At 36.4% G+C, this 16,221-nt stretch overlaps 1 protein-coding gene across 9 annotated transcripts in view; it reads right to left on the reverse strand.

Annotated features, from left to right (window-relative positions):
• Positions 1-16,221, reverse strand: part of ESCO1 (establishment of sister chromatid cohesion N-acetyltransferase 1) — a 33,038-nt gene that overhangs the window by 5,959 nt on the left and 10,858 nt on the right. For 7 of the 9 annotated variants that reach the window (XM_038175692.2, XM_027451974.3, XM_038175693.2 and 4 more), the window contains 2 exons: positions 8,342-8,473; positions 1,048-1,137 (listed from right to left, as the gene is read on the reverse strand). In XM_038175692.2, the coding sequence (XP_038031620.1) occupies positions 1,048-1,137; positions 8,342-8,473 (222 nt within the window). Of the gene's footprint in view, positions 1-1,047; positions 1,138-1,727; positions 1,851-7,132; positions 7,306-8,341; positions 8,474-16,221 lie in introns of those variants that run through there. The other 2 variants (XR_005263981.2, XM_038175696.2) reach the window with 2 other exon arrangements.

The raw sequence follows: 16,221 nt of genomic DNA on the forward strand, positions 1-16,221 counted from the left end.
GAGGCTGGACCAGGGGACCTCCAGAGGCCCCTTCCAACCTCAGCCGTTCTGTGAGTGCAGTACTGTGAGAACGTACTTCCTGGTCACAGCAAATCAGCAGCAAAATGTGAATCAGTGCCATACTACTGAAAAATAGAATGCCATATTGAGAGGTACTAACGCAGGCTAGCCAGCAAGATGCTTCTGCTCTACAGCCCAGCCAGTGTACTGTACTCAGATTTAGGTGGTGAGTTTCAAAAGAGACACGAGATATGGCACAGATGGAAAGAATCTAGTGGACAGTATGACAATGATTAGAGCTCTATAAAATAATATTTAGGAGGGTAAACTGAAAAACAGCACACTCCTTGAATCTTCTTAAGGCAAAACCAACAGTCTGTTCAGGAACACAGAAGCTGTTGCAAAAAGGAAAAGAAGGATGTTACCTACAGCTGGGGAAGTATGACTTCCATGAATGAGCTAAAATTGCAGCGTGGAGATTCTGTTGGACATTTAGGGGAAATTTGTGAAGCACTGCAACAAAGCCTCAGGAAGTTATTAAAAAAAGCAGAAGTTTTAGAAAGTTATCAGATGCATCATAACCAAAGCTGATCCTGCTTTGCACAGGGGAATGGAATAGATGACTGAGGCCACTTTCTAACTAAATCTCTTTTTAGCCAAAAATCATCTAGGGAATGGTGCAGGTATTCACGCTGTGTAATAAGATCAACACATTTCAACCTGTTTAAATAGAGTAGATTTTTTTTTTATTATACAAAATATCTGGCAGACATTCTGTATATTAAAAAAATAAATTAAAATTCATTTGGTTGATGCTGTTCCCACTCCTGCTTTCCGTTCTAGCTCAGACCCATCCCCCTATGAAGGGTGCAGCAGTGTGTAGGAGTGAGAGCTCTGACCTGTTTGTGGAGAAAGCTACAGAACCACATCAGTTTTGAGTCTTTCAACTGCTCCCACATTAATTCTACGAATTTTACATCCTCATTACTCAGAATAAAATATCAAATAACAAAATAAGACAAACAAGTCCAGTCCTTTTCACCATACCTTTTTAAGTGCATATTTTGGGTCATCAGGAAGAACCATTATTATCTTCCCGTCAGGATATTCAGCCAGAATTCTCTCCTTTTTCCATCCCTAAATAAAACAAAAATTTATCTAAACCATACACAAGATGTACCTTTACAAACAGAAATTGCATATTATTGTTCTAGACACTGAACTTAGGCAGAGACTTCAAACTATTTAGCAGTTGTTTTGCTAGTGAAGGAAACTTCAGCTAGCTTTTTAAAATGAGCACAATAGATATAATAAGATCTTATTTATAGTACAATACAACAGCCTAACTATAACTAGAAGCAATTTAGCAAAGTGTCTTATTTCCCAACTACATTTTTCCCCCAAGGACTGCAGTGCAAACTGAATTTTAAAACTGAAGTAGCAAACTCGGCTCACATAACTGATCTCCAAACCTAGGTAATATTTATTTTCCAGAGTCCAGTGAATGGAAAAAACCCTAAGTTTTATTGAAAGATTTCTTTTTAACATAGTTACCTCCACAAATACACACTCAGTTTTAAAGTTTGGCATGCGAAAGACCTCCAGGAGGTTCTAAGTGAACTGATTGGCATGCAGTTGCCCAAAATGTAAGGAATAGTTTATTTTGTTACTGATCATAACTAATAAAGCCACAAGAAGGATACTATAAAAAAAAAATTTATAACTACCTTCTAAGAATCTAATGGGGAAGGAGGCTACGTTGTGTGTATCTGAAGTATAAACATACTCAAAAAAATAGAGGTAATTAACTCTTCTTCAGATCCACACTCGTGGTGAATAATGAGCAGTACCTGCATGGAAAAAAACAAAACAAAAAAGCCACTTAAATCTAGTAAGATGGGACTGGTAGATATTAGAAATCAAGTTGCTTTGACGGGACCTAAAAGTACTGAATGCAGAAGTAACTTCAGCCACGGAAAAGGCTGATCTACAAGTCTAACTCAAAGCAACTTTAAATAAAAAAGCCTTTGAAGAAACAATATTGATGGAATAATTCTCATTGAAATCTGTACCTTTCCACAAAATAATGTTCAGCTAAAGACCGAGCAATGGAATTTGGCACTGAATGGATGCCATATAAACTACCACAAAAAACGTCAAACTTAGGTGTTACAACACTTGACCTGTACCTCAATGTAATCACACTGATTTTAATCCCTTACCCCAAACAAGACATGAATTTTGGAAATTCACCTGCTTGCTGGTAGTCCTGGAACTATTTAAGTACAAGTTTAGCACCCAGCAAGGGAACAGTTGCAAAACAGATACCATTTAAATCCTGCTTGCCTTTCTGCTCAGCAGCAGTTGCACCAAATGCCAAGACAACTACTAGAATTTGTATTATGATCTAAACATGAAGGGCAATGACCAGCAGTGCTACAATATCCAGGAAAGCAGAGAAATGCCATTGGTGGGACTGTGACACGTGCTTTGATTCTGTGAGAAACAGCACAGAGTTTGCCTCTCCAACTTCAAACACCATCCTCTTTCCATTTTTGTCTTTCACTGCCTTCTGGCTACCTGTTTGCCCTACAAAAGCTTTCTATGGCCTACTTTAAACCACCTGTGAGCATCACTCAACATGCCTGCAGAGAAATAAAACACGTCTGACAGTCCTTCCTTTACAGTATCCAGAATGGTGCAGGCCTAATGCCGAAAATTCTACTCTAAATTTAAAGCTACGGTATTCTGTTGACCTAGCAGCCAGGCATTTCCAACAAAACGTAGTCTGTTCAGAAACATTTTCTATTACCACCAGACCGTTGTTGACGTGTTTAAGCAACAGCCTATTAGCAGAAGTCTAAATATGATTCAGTAAAAATGCAATTAATTGGGAAGATAAAATTACTCTAATACTTATTTTCTTAAGTGATTATCATTATAGCATTAGATCACATTCACAGGAAGGGCAAATTCTAAATTCAAGTACTTTGAAATTTATTCAGAAATGTATCTTTTAGATGAAGTTCTTCAAAAACTTCCTGCGAACTCTAAGCTCATCCAAAACTTTCATTTGGTTTACATCAGAAAGGGTATTTTCAACCCTTAGACCTTTGTTTTTGATGCAGCTTTGTGTACTTCAAACAAATGAACTAATATTTCATCTATCTGCTTTGCTTCTTCAGTATCCTTACTGTTCAGTCTTAGTAAGGAACGAATTGCGCTTCCTTTAAACCAGACTAATGGAAATAATGCACAAGATTCGTCACAGCTCTTTCATATTCTAACATCAAAGCTTTTAAGGAAAATGTTCTATAGCTTCAGCTGGGACAGATCCTATTAAGTATCTACAATACATCAAATGCACTTTAGTACCAGTATCTTCCATGTGGTCAGAAGATGATTTCCTTTAACACACTTATTAACTTTGAAAAAATAATAATAAAAAAATGACTTGAAACAAAACACAACCACCTGAAAGGTATTTCAGTCACTGAGAACTAAAGTAGAACTTCTTAACTCAGGAATCAATAAGGCATTGCTACTGGAAGAAACAAAAGCATTGTATCTGCAAGGTATTTTATAATCTTCTACTACAGTGTCAGAAAATTGTTCTTCCCTTTCTTTTTGCTTGACATTACTATAGGGCACTAGGACTTTTTGTTGCACAAGGTGCTCAAGCATTCATGTACATTGCTTGTGATACACCAAGTTGAAAGGAAAGCTGTTGTTCCTGCCAGGACACATGTTCGGCAAGGCCTGGAGTAAAAGTACATGGCTGCACCACCCTTCCCTGACGCTGGAAGCCTGTGCTTAACAGCAGGCTACCTGTAAGTAGCTGTAACGTGGCTCATATAAACCTCATCGCCACAGGCAGGTAGAGCAGTGCCGCAGAGCCCCATCGTGTGTGGTAACAGCTGCAGTGCCCTCCTCCTCGCCATCTCATGGCTGCTTATCCTACTGGTACTTCATATACAAACCATGCCCTGAAAAGCTAACTTGTTTTTTAATCTCAGTGTTTCAAACTATCCTGTACCTTTTCCTCCCAATTCATACAAGGCTGTGCTTGCTTATTGAAGCGCAATGGCAATAAAATTACAAAAGGAAAAAAAGTAATTCAGAAAAAGGACAATAGAGCGTAGCAGTTGCTACTGCACCAGGACACAGCAGTATGGACAATTAGTAATTACAACTGTGGTGTGCAGTGCAGTACTTTCACGGAGTATTATATGTGTATGTAAGAACCAGTGTGGAACACAGTGGGAAAGATGGCTCCAAAAGCACTGCAGCTGATATGTCAGGTGCTCAGTTTCACACAAAATATGCTCTGCTTATAGTTGAAGATATAGTTTGCGTCTCATGTAGATTTGTCTTTAAAAATACTTAAATTAGAAGACATGGAAGACTGCTTGCACAATTCCTTGTTTTAAAAGTCCTTATGTAAGAGTAGGACAAATTTCAGCAAATCTGCTTTTATATATGTATTTTTTTTTAATAGGTATGTGTGTATGTATGTCATGGAGTAGAGACAAGCCAGAACTATTTCCCAAATGAATACATATAGATGAAAACTGGTGGTGTATTTTTCTTATATCATTTTTTCCTCAAAAAACACTGAAGAACAGAGGAAAACTTAGTTAATACGGTACCATTTTTGATATTAGGACTAAGAAAAACATTTGTAAAATTTTCTCCTAATAAACAGGTTTATTATGAAATTTTATGATAATTTGCAGCAGAGAAATGGGCCTACTGCATTCTTCCTCCTGACTTTTTCATCAAGTTACAGATGTTCTGTCGTTACTTCCTCCAAGTGTAACGTGGAAACTGAAGTTTTGACTGCAGAATGCATTAAGATCCTTGGACGTAACCATTGTTTTAATTCTGTTAAAACTAAGATTCTTACAGAAGATAGCTAATGGTAAGAACTTTATTTGAAATGTTATGTTTTATTTTGCATACACGTATCAATTTCAGAATTAATGCAAATCAAGAGAAGCATCAAATATTAAGATGACATGAAATTCACCAACATCTTCAAGCCTCACAGATAGGCTTGGATGCTGTTATAGCAGAATAGCTACTTAAATCTTAGACAGTTAAGTCATTAGCCCAAACAACAGCTTCTCCCAATTTTGTTCAGCTCAAGATATTCTTAACTAAGAGGATGAGCTTGAAATACAAATATATTAACTGCATTCACCTCAGGCACCTGGATCCACAGGCATTTTCTAACTTAAATATTTGTCTCTGCAACTTAAAAACCTCATTAAAAACATTCTGCTCTTTAAAAAGTTTGCTGAGAATAAAGTGATGGTAAGTGGTGTTACAAAGATAGCTAGATTTGTATTTATTTATTTTTTAAACCAAAACTGAACCACTTATCCCTCCTACAGTTTTACCACTGGAGTTAACATTGTTATGTAAATAGTCATGCAATTGCAAGCACGCGGTAGAATGGCATATTTTTTCTGGAGATTTTCAGATGTCTGAAACCAGAAGGATAGTGAGACAGACTCCTATATTGTCTATGGTAGTGGATCAATCTCACACTGCCCTATTCCTGCTCCAGGACTGTCCTTGACTACCTTACCTTCTTGCTCTTTCAGTTACCACACTTCTGTCGACAGAGAATGATACCCTTCAGGAAATTCATAGCAGTCCTTGCCAGTATTCTATTCCCACATTTATTAAGTGCCATTATACTTGCCAAATTCTCTCTCTCCATATAATGAACACAATTTCCTTTTTGTCTCTATCAGCCATCAGTAACAAAGTGTGTAAAGTGTGTTTTTCAATACCATCTCCTTGTCCTATCTCTGAAGACATTATAGTATTTTTAGAGATATCTAAAAAGATTTTTTAATAAAGGTTAAAAAAAAGTTTTAAAAATATGTTCTGTTGAAGAGAATAAAGTTTATTATTTATGTGCAGACTATCTTCTGGCCACTCAGTACTTTGAAAAAATAAAGGCAAATAAAAACCACAAGCTTTATGCAGGCAGGCTAGACACAAACAATTATGAAGTCCATTTTCACAGTTCACAGCAAGAGAAGCTCTAGTGTGATAATGTACACAGCCATCTTTTTGTGATTCAGTGAAATGAATCATCAATAAAACTACCAGGCACGTAGCAAGAGACACTCAACAGGGAGAAAGGCTGACACAAGTCTTCTCAAGTCTGACTGGGACTGTATCACATGGCATGAAGAATGTCAATAACAGGAGAATGAAAGATGCTTAGAAAACATTTCAAAATGGCCTCCAAATCAACAGCAATGACAAGTGTGTTAACTACATAAAAAACAACATCCAGAGAGCTAATGTAGTAAGATCCCAAGGTCACCTGCATCAAACTAAGATCTTCTCTAGTACAATTTTTAAACTGCATGATGTTACTGTCCCATTAACACTTTGTGTCAGGAAAAGGAACACAGCCCTATTTTCAATACAGTAACTCTACATACAAATCTTTAGAAACCAAGCAAATCTCCAGATCATCCTTCCAAAAATCCTCACTATGAACCTCCTACCAAGCAATCATTCTTCTGGTATTTCTGGGCAACTAAGAATTAACAGATAGAGACATGGTGTACCGATTCACTGGCAAGAAGGTTTATCTACAATTCAAATTATTTTTTAAGAGGAGGTGAGAATGTTTCTGTCATAGACATTACTAAAATCAAAAAAGAACCACCAACTATGGGTCAAATGATTAATATTAAAGATGTATCTACTTAGCAAGGCAGAAAACTGAGTCAATTAAAATTTTATAAGGAAAAAAAACAGAGATGAGGATTTAAAGACTCATAAGGCTCCTTCCTTTGTGTTATACGCCAGTTACCAGCTACATCCTCACTTCATAGCATTCTGTCATCAAACACAACTAGACTCCTAACAGATTCAGAAATAAAAATGTTTACTCACTGAACTGACAATACAATTTGAATAAAAATTGTGAAATTTTAAAGATACCTAGTAGCTGAGGAAACATTAGGTATACTTACAACTTAAAGTAAACTTTCTCTAACTTATGTATAGTTATTTACAACTGTTTTAAGGAAGTCTGCTCTTTCACTTTATTAATCATGCTGTTACTCTAGACGTACATGCACGTGAGAAATTTCAGCTCTTCCAAGCTCCGAAATATTCATTTTCAAATTTCAGTGCAGCTTCCTTCCACCACGTGAACCTAGCAGCTTTAAATAACTACTGAACTCATATGCCAGCTTCTGTCCAGAAGAACTAACACCATCTTCTATGACTTATCTTTACAGCTCCGGTAACATTCAAGATCCTAAAATACTTGGGGTTGTGGGGAGAAGACAAACAGGAATATAATGAAGAAACATTTCTGCCCAGTCTCATCCTACAATGTAGTTACTGCACATCAGAAAAGATCTTTTAAGATGTCTGGATTATTCAGCAAAAACTAACCAAGAACAGAACAAATACCAAAACTATTTACTAGATAGCTTCAAACACTTGAGCTATTAAGATATATTTTTGTATTTATGAATCATGGGATAAAATTGAGCTTGAGATTTAAGAGTAGCCCAACTGCCATTTGGCACGTACATGAAATGAATTGGTGGCCTCAGTTCAGTTATCCTGGAGGTCTTATCTACTCGAGTGTAGAGTACTGAAGGTAACATGTGTGATAAAGAAAATAGACTTTGTGGATTCTGTTCTGGATTTCAGACATGTGAACAGATATTTCCTGAAAGTCTTGTAATATCAGCTACTGTGAAATAGCTGAGTTTACACCGTCCTTAAAATTGTAGAAGGTTTTTCAAATCTGTGTTTTAATATGACAGATACTCAGCTATAACACATATAATGAACCTATAGAATAATATTTTAAATTTATATTTAAAGATTACAATCACACTACTAATTTGGTATTTGATACACTATGATGTTTTATCAACTGGATTGCTAGGCAGTCTCTTTATTAATTACACATAATTAAGACAAATTTAGAAGTCATCTAACATTACACGATTGCAAAAACAGTCAGCTCTTTATCTGACAATTAATCCAACTGCTGCAAGAAGCAGCCTGTATTTAGCGCTTTCAAACAGTAACGTTATTTTGTCTTCCTATCACCACCATGTCCACATCCCACAAGACTAAGGAACTGTAAAAGACAGAATACAAAAGTAATGCAACATCACTATCCTACTGAATACCTTTCTAAGTGATGTATAGTCTGTCTGCTATGGTTTTGGAAACTATTTCCAAAAGTGGACTTGTGGCCTCCTCTGATATTAATTTATTAAAGCACAACAACATAATAATAGGAATTGTAACTAGTACACAGGAAGAATTTTTTTCTTACCACATATTTTACGGCACTTATGAACTGGTTATGAAAGAGCAGGTGTTGGGTTTCATCCTCCGGATTTGAAGCAGTGTAAAGCATTCCACAAATATTACAGGAAATAGCACCAAATCTCTTCTGTCCTGCATCCTATTGAAAAAAAGGAAAAAAAAAAAAGTTATTTGTCATTTCCAAGTACAGTAAACAAACTTCAACAGAGCTTCCGCCTAATAAGATACGCCTGTTATAAATGTATAAACAATCTTCAGTAAAATCAACATAGAGGCTAAAATGGAGCGGAACACAAGAATAAGTATAGAATTTAGAATTCCATCTTCTGAAAATCCACACAGCCTCAAACACAAATCACAAAGGAAACAGTAACCAACATCAGAATTAAGCCTTCTCCTTGCCACATTATAAACAACCAACTTCTCTTTTACTTCAAGAAATTTTAAAAAGTAACTCTTCCGTTGTTACACTGCTTGCAGTGAATATAAGCATCTTTCATACAGAAAATAAATGAACCACATCTAGACCCACACTATTTGGTGTTCTCTATAGCTCTGCTGCTCCTTGTTCTTTTGGCTGTTCTTTTTGAGGTAAGCCATTTTCCTGAATGCTTGGAAGGCTACCATACATAACAAACATTACAGAAATAATCATTAAGACCAGCAATATGTCAGCAACTGCTGATCACATTTTTATAAAAAATCAGGTATTTCAAGGCAATCAAATAGCACTATGATAGATTTTAAAATCTCTCTCCCTATTACTTTATTGTTTGTACAGATTAAAAGCCTCGTATTTAAGATATTCGCAGGTCTTAAGTCTTCACTCTTAATTGGAAACTGGTAACTATCATGTTTTAGTTGCTATCTTAATAGTCCGTGGCTTATTTTTCATATACTGGATAGCAGCTATAACACAAACAGAAGATCATATATTTACTTGTAACCCTTGTTACAACCTACTCTATAACCAACTATTACCAAAGCAAGGGCACTACTCAGTACCTATTGCTTTGTGATTTAGTCATTAAAACAGTACTATCAGCTTGCAAATATACTCAGATTGAGGAGTCAATGCCTAATAAAGAAGGAAGTCCGTTGTAGAAAGTGTTCCTTTGCAAAGAGCTAAAGAATACCAGTTAGACTGAAGTCTCTAGCAAAAAATGCATGTCTGAAGGTATGGCTTAATGCTCCAACACAGTTTTATATATTTAACTACATTTGGATGTTGAGATTATGAAAACAACAGTAAATGTCACTTTTAATCTATTTTAACATGTAACAGTATTGTATGTTTCAGGGTATAAAATTGCTATAAAAACAAAACACTTGTCACTTTTCTTTTGTTTTAAAGGAAACTGACCTCTACACCAAATCAGAAGTACACAAATCCAAAAGAAAACTTATCCCCTGAATTTAATTTTGATTTCTAATAGCTGATTTATTCACAATCAAAAAAGCCCACTTTACAGAGAAAACCATTTTGTAATACTGCAGAAGCATTTACAAATCACTTCTTACTCCTTCTATCTTCAGAGATATTTTTAAGCAAGTCTAAGAGCTAGATGCCAGTTCAGTGCTCCACACAACAGCAACTTATTACAAGCAGTCATTAGAGAAGTCCAACATGTAGGTATCAGTTTCTTTCCAAGAAGAGACTAAAGGTACAACTGCTTTGGTCATGCAAATTCAGAGCTGGACTTCTTTTTAGGAAGTTCAGAGTTGAACAGCTTCTTCTGGCTGGAAGTCAGCCAGAAGAAAAAAGCTGAATCTGAGAAGCCACGGCTTTACTGGGATGTCAATTTGTGTGTTCATATGTTTACAGAAAGACAAATGGGTATATATTAGTTTTACAAAAGAAAGAGAGGTGAATCCCGAGGTCAGATTTGCAAAGTCAGAACAGGAAGTTTCTTAAGGTGTAAAAACTGAACCCAACACGTTTTGTTCTACCTACAGATTTCCTTTAAAGCAGCAACATAGTTCAAAACAAGGAACCAAGCTGGCCACCAAGATGTACTGCATTTCAAGGGTTTATACATGAGAGGAGAAAAGGCTGTTCAGCAGGAACTGGCGATCACCTTAAGATGAACCGATTGAACCAAACCAGTAATTCCTATCTTGAGGATGGGGAACATATTCCCTATGTCTAAGGTACAGTAAGTGAAGAGGGAGTCAACTCTGGTGCTTAACAGTATACTTAAAAGAAAAATTAGAAAATTGGCTACATAAAGCTGCTCTTAAAATATCAGTTCAGTGGTTAAGTTTCATGAAACAATTTCTGTTCAGATTGAGCAGTTTTAAGTATTTAAGCTGTAATATCTATTAGTTTGCTAACCAAAAAACAATAGCTATGTAGGAAGACATCAAGAATTAGGGACAATAATATCCTCAAAGCTATCAAGCTCCTTGGCTGATCTTATCTAACCTTGTAAATAGATATGCAGTGGGGGAAGTTTCTAGGAATGGATTATTTCCCTGGCATGGTACTGCCATAATTTACAGTCTGACTTTCTTGGATGTTGTATCAGTGTTTTGTTTTGTCCTCAAAAAGGATTTCACTGATACTACAATTCTGGCAAGCACTTAAAGGGTGGCACACACAGGTTAATACTAAAAACCTGTTATAGGAGCATCAGAAAAACACATGATAATATCTAAAGCAATCTTCTAGACTCTTGTAGCCTTAACAAATGCTGGTTATACATTTTAGCAAATTCTTTGCAGTATCCTGCGGGTTACAAGGATTATGGCCTTTTTGTGTAAATTAAATACTATTTCAAACCCTCACCACAGGACATAATGCTTCAGGGGAGGGAAAAAAAAGAAAAAAGCTCTGTAAATCTAATGCGGATTATTGTACAAAACAGGGCATGCAAAATAAAGTCAGGAGTTACGAAGAATACATTTTCATACTTGAAGAAAACACCTAGAGAATCTATTTTCAACCATATGTCACTGCGTAAGCAAAATGAGAAAAGGAACACATCAAGGTATAAGAAGTGTTCCTGAACAACAATAGTTCGTTCAAGGTTGCCAGTCCTCCCAAATAGGCAAACAAATGAAAAAAAAAAACAAACTTTATGCACTAGACATGACAGTAAATAAAACCCTTTAAAACTGAGATTTGGGGAATCAAAGTCAAAAAAAGCCATGTTTTTTTCAAAGTTTTAAAAAAGAAATATTGAAATGAAATTTATCTTGCTTTAACTTCAAACTGATGGACTTTAATATTCTCAGCAAGCACCAGATACTAGGTACTGGGCAGTAAACTGTTAAAGCACTCAATAAAGGTGGTAAGAATTTTGAATCTCAGACCTTACTGCGAAAGACTTTTTCAGAGCTGTATTTAAGAAAATGTGTAGTGATATGACAAGGAGGAATAGTTTGAAACTAAAAGAGGAGAAGATTTAGATAAGGCATTAAGAAGAAATTCTTCACTCCAAGGGTGCTGAGGCACTGGCACAGTTCGCACAGAGAGTCTGTGGATGCCCCATCCCTGGAGGTGCTCAAGACCAGGCTGGATGGGGCTTTGAGCAACCTAGTCTGGTGGGAGGGTGTCCCTGTCTTATGATTCTATGAAAATGTGAGGTTGCAGGAATAGAAATGTGTTGCTCTATTTAAATCTCAGTTTTCTAAACAATAACAATAAAGATCAAAGATACTTTTATTTCCAAAGGAAATTCTGTGAGTGTAGATGACAATTGAGCATTCCTGACATATCAGGCAATCATTAACATAAGCACAGGATATCCAAGATCCACTGTTTCAGGGCTAACTGTAATCAAACATTGCAGCAATGTTGTCTTAATCTCCAGACGTTTTTCTTAATTCTGTGTTAGACAAAGAAAAGTCTTACCAATATCTTCTTTGAGAAGGTGCATGTCTGCTGATCCTCCATATGTGGAATAAGGAGCCCTGCAAGCAAAAAAGGCATTTGGTGCCTCCGTAGTAGACAAAAAGGGGCCCTTTTTTTTTTTTTTTTTTTCCTCTCTTCAGGCACAGATTAGGTCACCTCCTTCTTTATTACCTAGTGTGTTTCAGAGGAAGATTACTTTTTCCTCTTGCCTTCTCATAGAGCAAAGAATAAACCCCAGCCATAAAAACAGACAGGCTGGAAAGGAAATACAATGAAGAGCAGGAAGGAGCAACACAAAGATTTTGGGGCTCTCCACAGAAAACGAAAATGTCAAAGAATGTGATTTCAATGAAAGGTGTATTCAAGACAGAAGCTGACATGGGGATCCCCTTGCTGACCAGGAGGATCAGAAGACATGACCCAACTCAGAAACAAGTTTCACTTTGAAATGAACTGCTGCATATGGAATTTACAACAGCAGTGACAAAGAAAAAAACCTAAAACATTAGTAATACCCCTCTTTCTGAAAAGCTAGTTTAGCCAACTTGAAACTTTCAGAACTGTTATGTATCTGATTTGACAGACTTGGAAACAAAATGAAAATGGAGGGGTCATTATCCATCATGAAATGACATCATTAGTTATTAGCTAAAGCAATATGAAAAAAATACAAAGTTAAACAACAAACCTGCATGATATTTACTAGGGACGATCAATTCATTCTCAACCCATGTAAGAACATAACTCAAGTATATTACAGAGTGTGTTTCACTGCTAGCAGCCTTGCTGCTTCCGTTCCTGTAGCAGGTGCCAGCTAACCGTATGAAATATTCTCTCAGAAACTCTCAGGACCAACGACACTGAACGCAAGCCACCTGAATTTGCTAGAGAAGGCTGGGCTTCTGTGCTGGAGTGAAAATGGGAAGGAGTGACTGTAGGAGAGGATGACCGCTCCTGCCCCACTAAGGACAGAGCTGTCCCAGAGGGTAAGATTTGTGAGAAGTAAGTAAGGGAGAGTGACTTCTCTTGTCTCTACTAAACTCCCTCCCTGCTCATGTTCTTACTGGGACTACAGGAAAGAACAAGAGACAGTATTTAACTAACATGAACAATAAAACATTGCCCCTGAATCATTCTCCGCTTCTTCAGAGAAACTGCGAACCAGACTGTACTAGTACAAGGAAGAAAGCTGCAATTTTAAATGCTTCTTAGGCAACTTTCTTCAGACTCTAAGAAATCACTTTTACACTTCCTTTATTATTTCCATCAAGGATTGTGCTTTCAACTTAAATTAAAACATTTCATTTATATATTATGTTTCAGTCAAATAAGAAACTATGCTAAGTTTAAACAAAATATCAGTAGGCAACAATTCAAGTATGACAGCCAGGTGTGTAAACTGAATTAGCCTACACACCCCTTCTACATATAGCACCAACTCAAACCCCAGAATCAAAAGCATCTTGTATCAATCCCTCCTGATCCACGCATGTGCTGATATTTAAGGATATGTAAGGATCTACATTTCTTTACACTTGCTCCCATCCAGATATTAATTCAATCAGATCTTTAGAAAGGCAGAGAAGTCTCTATACTATCTTTTTATCACATAAGTGATTTGTTTTCACTGTTCAATCTTTTTACATGATCTTCCCGAAAACTGTTGAGTATCATTTTCAAGAGACTAGCTTTATTTTCAAAGGAACAAATTTCATCTTATGAAAATTGAAAACATATGCTTTGCATATTTGGATTTCTTTCAGTTTCAGAAGTTAAAGGAACAAGTAATTTCATAATCAGTTTCTCACATTTGCACATTAGATTCAAGTACTTGGAAAAAAAAGAATCATTTTAGTGCACTACTCTGTATTGCAGTTCGGAATTTCACTTAAGATGTCAATCTACTAACCATACACCTATTACTTAAATGAAGTGTGAGAGTGCAGTCCACAAACATTCAGAACAGACTACTTCTTGAAACACCAAGTAAAGGATTTGGAACCTAACATATTTGAGACCTCAGTCTGAATTTCCTCCTGAAGAACAGATCGTACTCCCCTAGGTCAGAACCTAAATCTTTGGACACCGCTCTGGGTACCGCTGTTGCGTATCACACTTTTACAAATGTTGTTGCAGCATTACATGCCTCTTTTTTTTTTTTTTTTTTTTTTTTTTAACTTAAGTGCCACACTCAGAAGAGCCTTGCTTTTTAAGATGTATAAGAGCAAGCAAATTTGAAGAACACAAAAAACAGCACATTGTCTTGGCTCTGCCTCTTTAAAACGACAGCAATTTAATGTTTGAAAGCTGCTTAGGTAACTGTATGAGGTGTAGCAAGAAAAAGAATGGTGCAAGAATAGCTATTAAGTACTTCTACAACTGCAAGTTATATAGTTTTACTTCTTGCAGTCACAGAGCCCAGAAGGATTCTGTAACTTCAGAAAAATAGAAAACAAATCTATTCATTAAAGCTACCATATGGGAAAAGGAGGAAGGTATTATACATCCTTAAGGACTGAATATAAACAATAAAGCGTATTATGGAAAACAAAGACTAGCTTTACCCTAGATAACACTTCCCTAAAGGTATCTCAGGAAATAAAACTGTTAGAATACACAGACAATATTTTTAACATCTCAGACTCTGAGCCTTCAGATACTGTAAAGACAATTAAAAGGACAGATGTCAAACTTAGACAAAGGAGACTAGGGAAGTTCATTAGAGAAAAAAAAAGAAATAGTGAAACAACAAAGTATTGTGGGGAGTTAAACTAGGCCCAACTCCCCTCCAAAGCCTAACCTTTCAGATATTTATAAAGAAAATGTTCTGTACACACGTTAATAGGGTCTAGATTGATAAGATACCCAGGAAATCAGATCTCACAGTAGAGACCCCAAAACTGAACCTTTCAGACTTTTTTTTATAAAAAAAAGTACAATTAAGTTTGAGTTAAATGTTCCAGAGAAGCTGTGGATGGTGGTGTCCCTGGAGGCGTTCAAGGCCAGGCTGGATGGGGCTTTGGGCAACCTGGTCTGGTGAGAGGTGTCCCTGCCCATGGCAGGGGGTCCTTGGACAAAGGTTTCCTCGAACCCGAGACATTCTGTGATTCCCCACAAAGAATACAGTAATGATTTTTCCCCATCTTTGCTCAAATTAAAGAAGAATGAGACTGCTTCTCTTAATACCTCTCATTAGAAACTTCAAAGAAAAAAAAGTTTCTAACTATTAATTATACTTTTTTCTTTTACCAACACTATAAATGCTAGTTTCACTGATCTGGCTGTGTAAGCCTGTTTTCTGTATAGGGGACATTTCAACATGAACAGCTAGCAGCTTTTGAACCAAATGAATCATTTGTCTGTTCTTAAGACGATCATTACAGAAGTACATAAGCACCTTTGAAAGTATCTCCAAAACCAAAACAAAAAAACCCACAACCCTTCTCAGAGCCATTCAGTATCATTATTTATGAAATTCACCATGGATATGCAAAACAGAACCATTACTTTCAAAAAGTACCATACCGTATTAGACATATTTAATCCCATTCTTTTGAGTATTTGTATGAACAAAGTCTGGTACTTCAGAAGACCACCTAGTGCTTCTTTTCCCTCCAGAAGCTAGCACAAACTATTCTTGACATAACTTGACATATGTCTTGTCAGCACAGTAACTAACGTCAAGGATAGTGGTTTACGAAGTGACATGTCAAATATTTGAGATCTCCTACATGTTTTGACAATGCTAAAATCAGTTTTCCCCCCAGGTAAAAGAATATCAGAGTACTACCTTCCCTAATGGTCTCTTGGTAAAGTGAACTACAGGCATTACCAAAACGCCCTTTGAACAAAATAAAAAGCCTACTCCAAACTCAGTGAATTTGATTTGTGTGAAGTGTTGAAACATATTAGACACTATGAAGCTGTTACTTTCACATTTAAAAATGAAATATGCTGCTTGCTTGCATTTTCCAGAAATACACACAGAAAACAAGAAACTAGGTCTCTCCCATTTTCCCTAGTGTTCTTCA

This window comes from Anas platyrhynchos, chromosome 2, assembly GCF_047663525.1.
Source record: "Anas platyrhynchos isolate ZD024472 breed Pekin duck chromosome 2, IASCAAS_PekinDuck_T2T, whole genome shotgun sequence".
NCBI classification, from domain to species: Eukaryota; Metazoa; Chordata; class Aves; order Anseriformes; family Anatidae; genus Anas; species Anas platyrhynchos.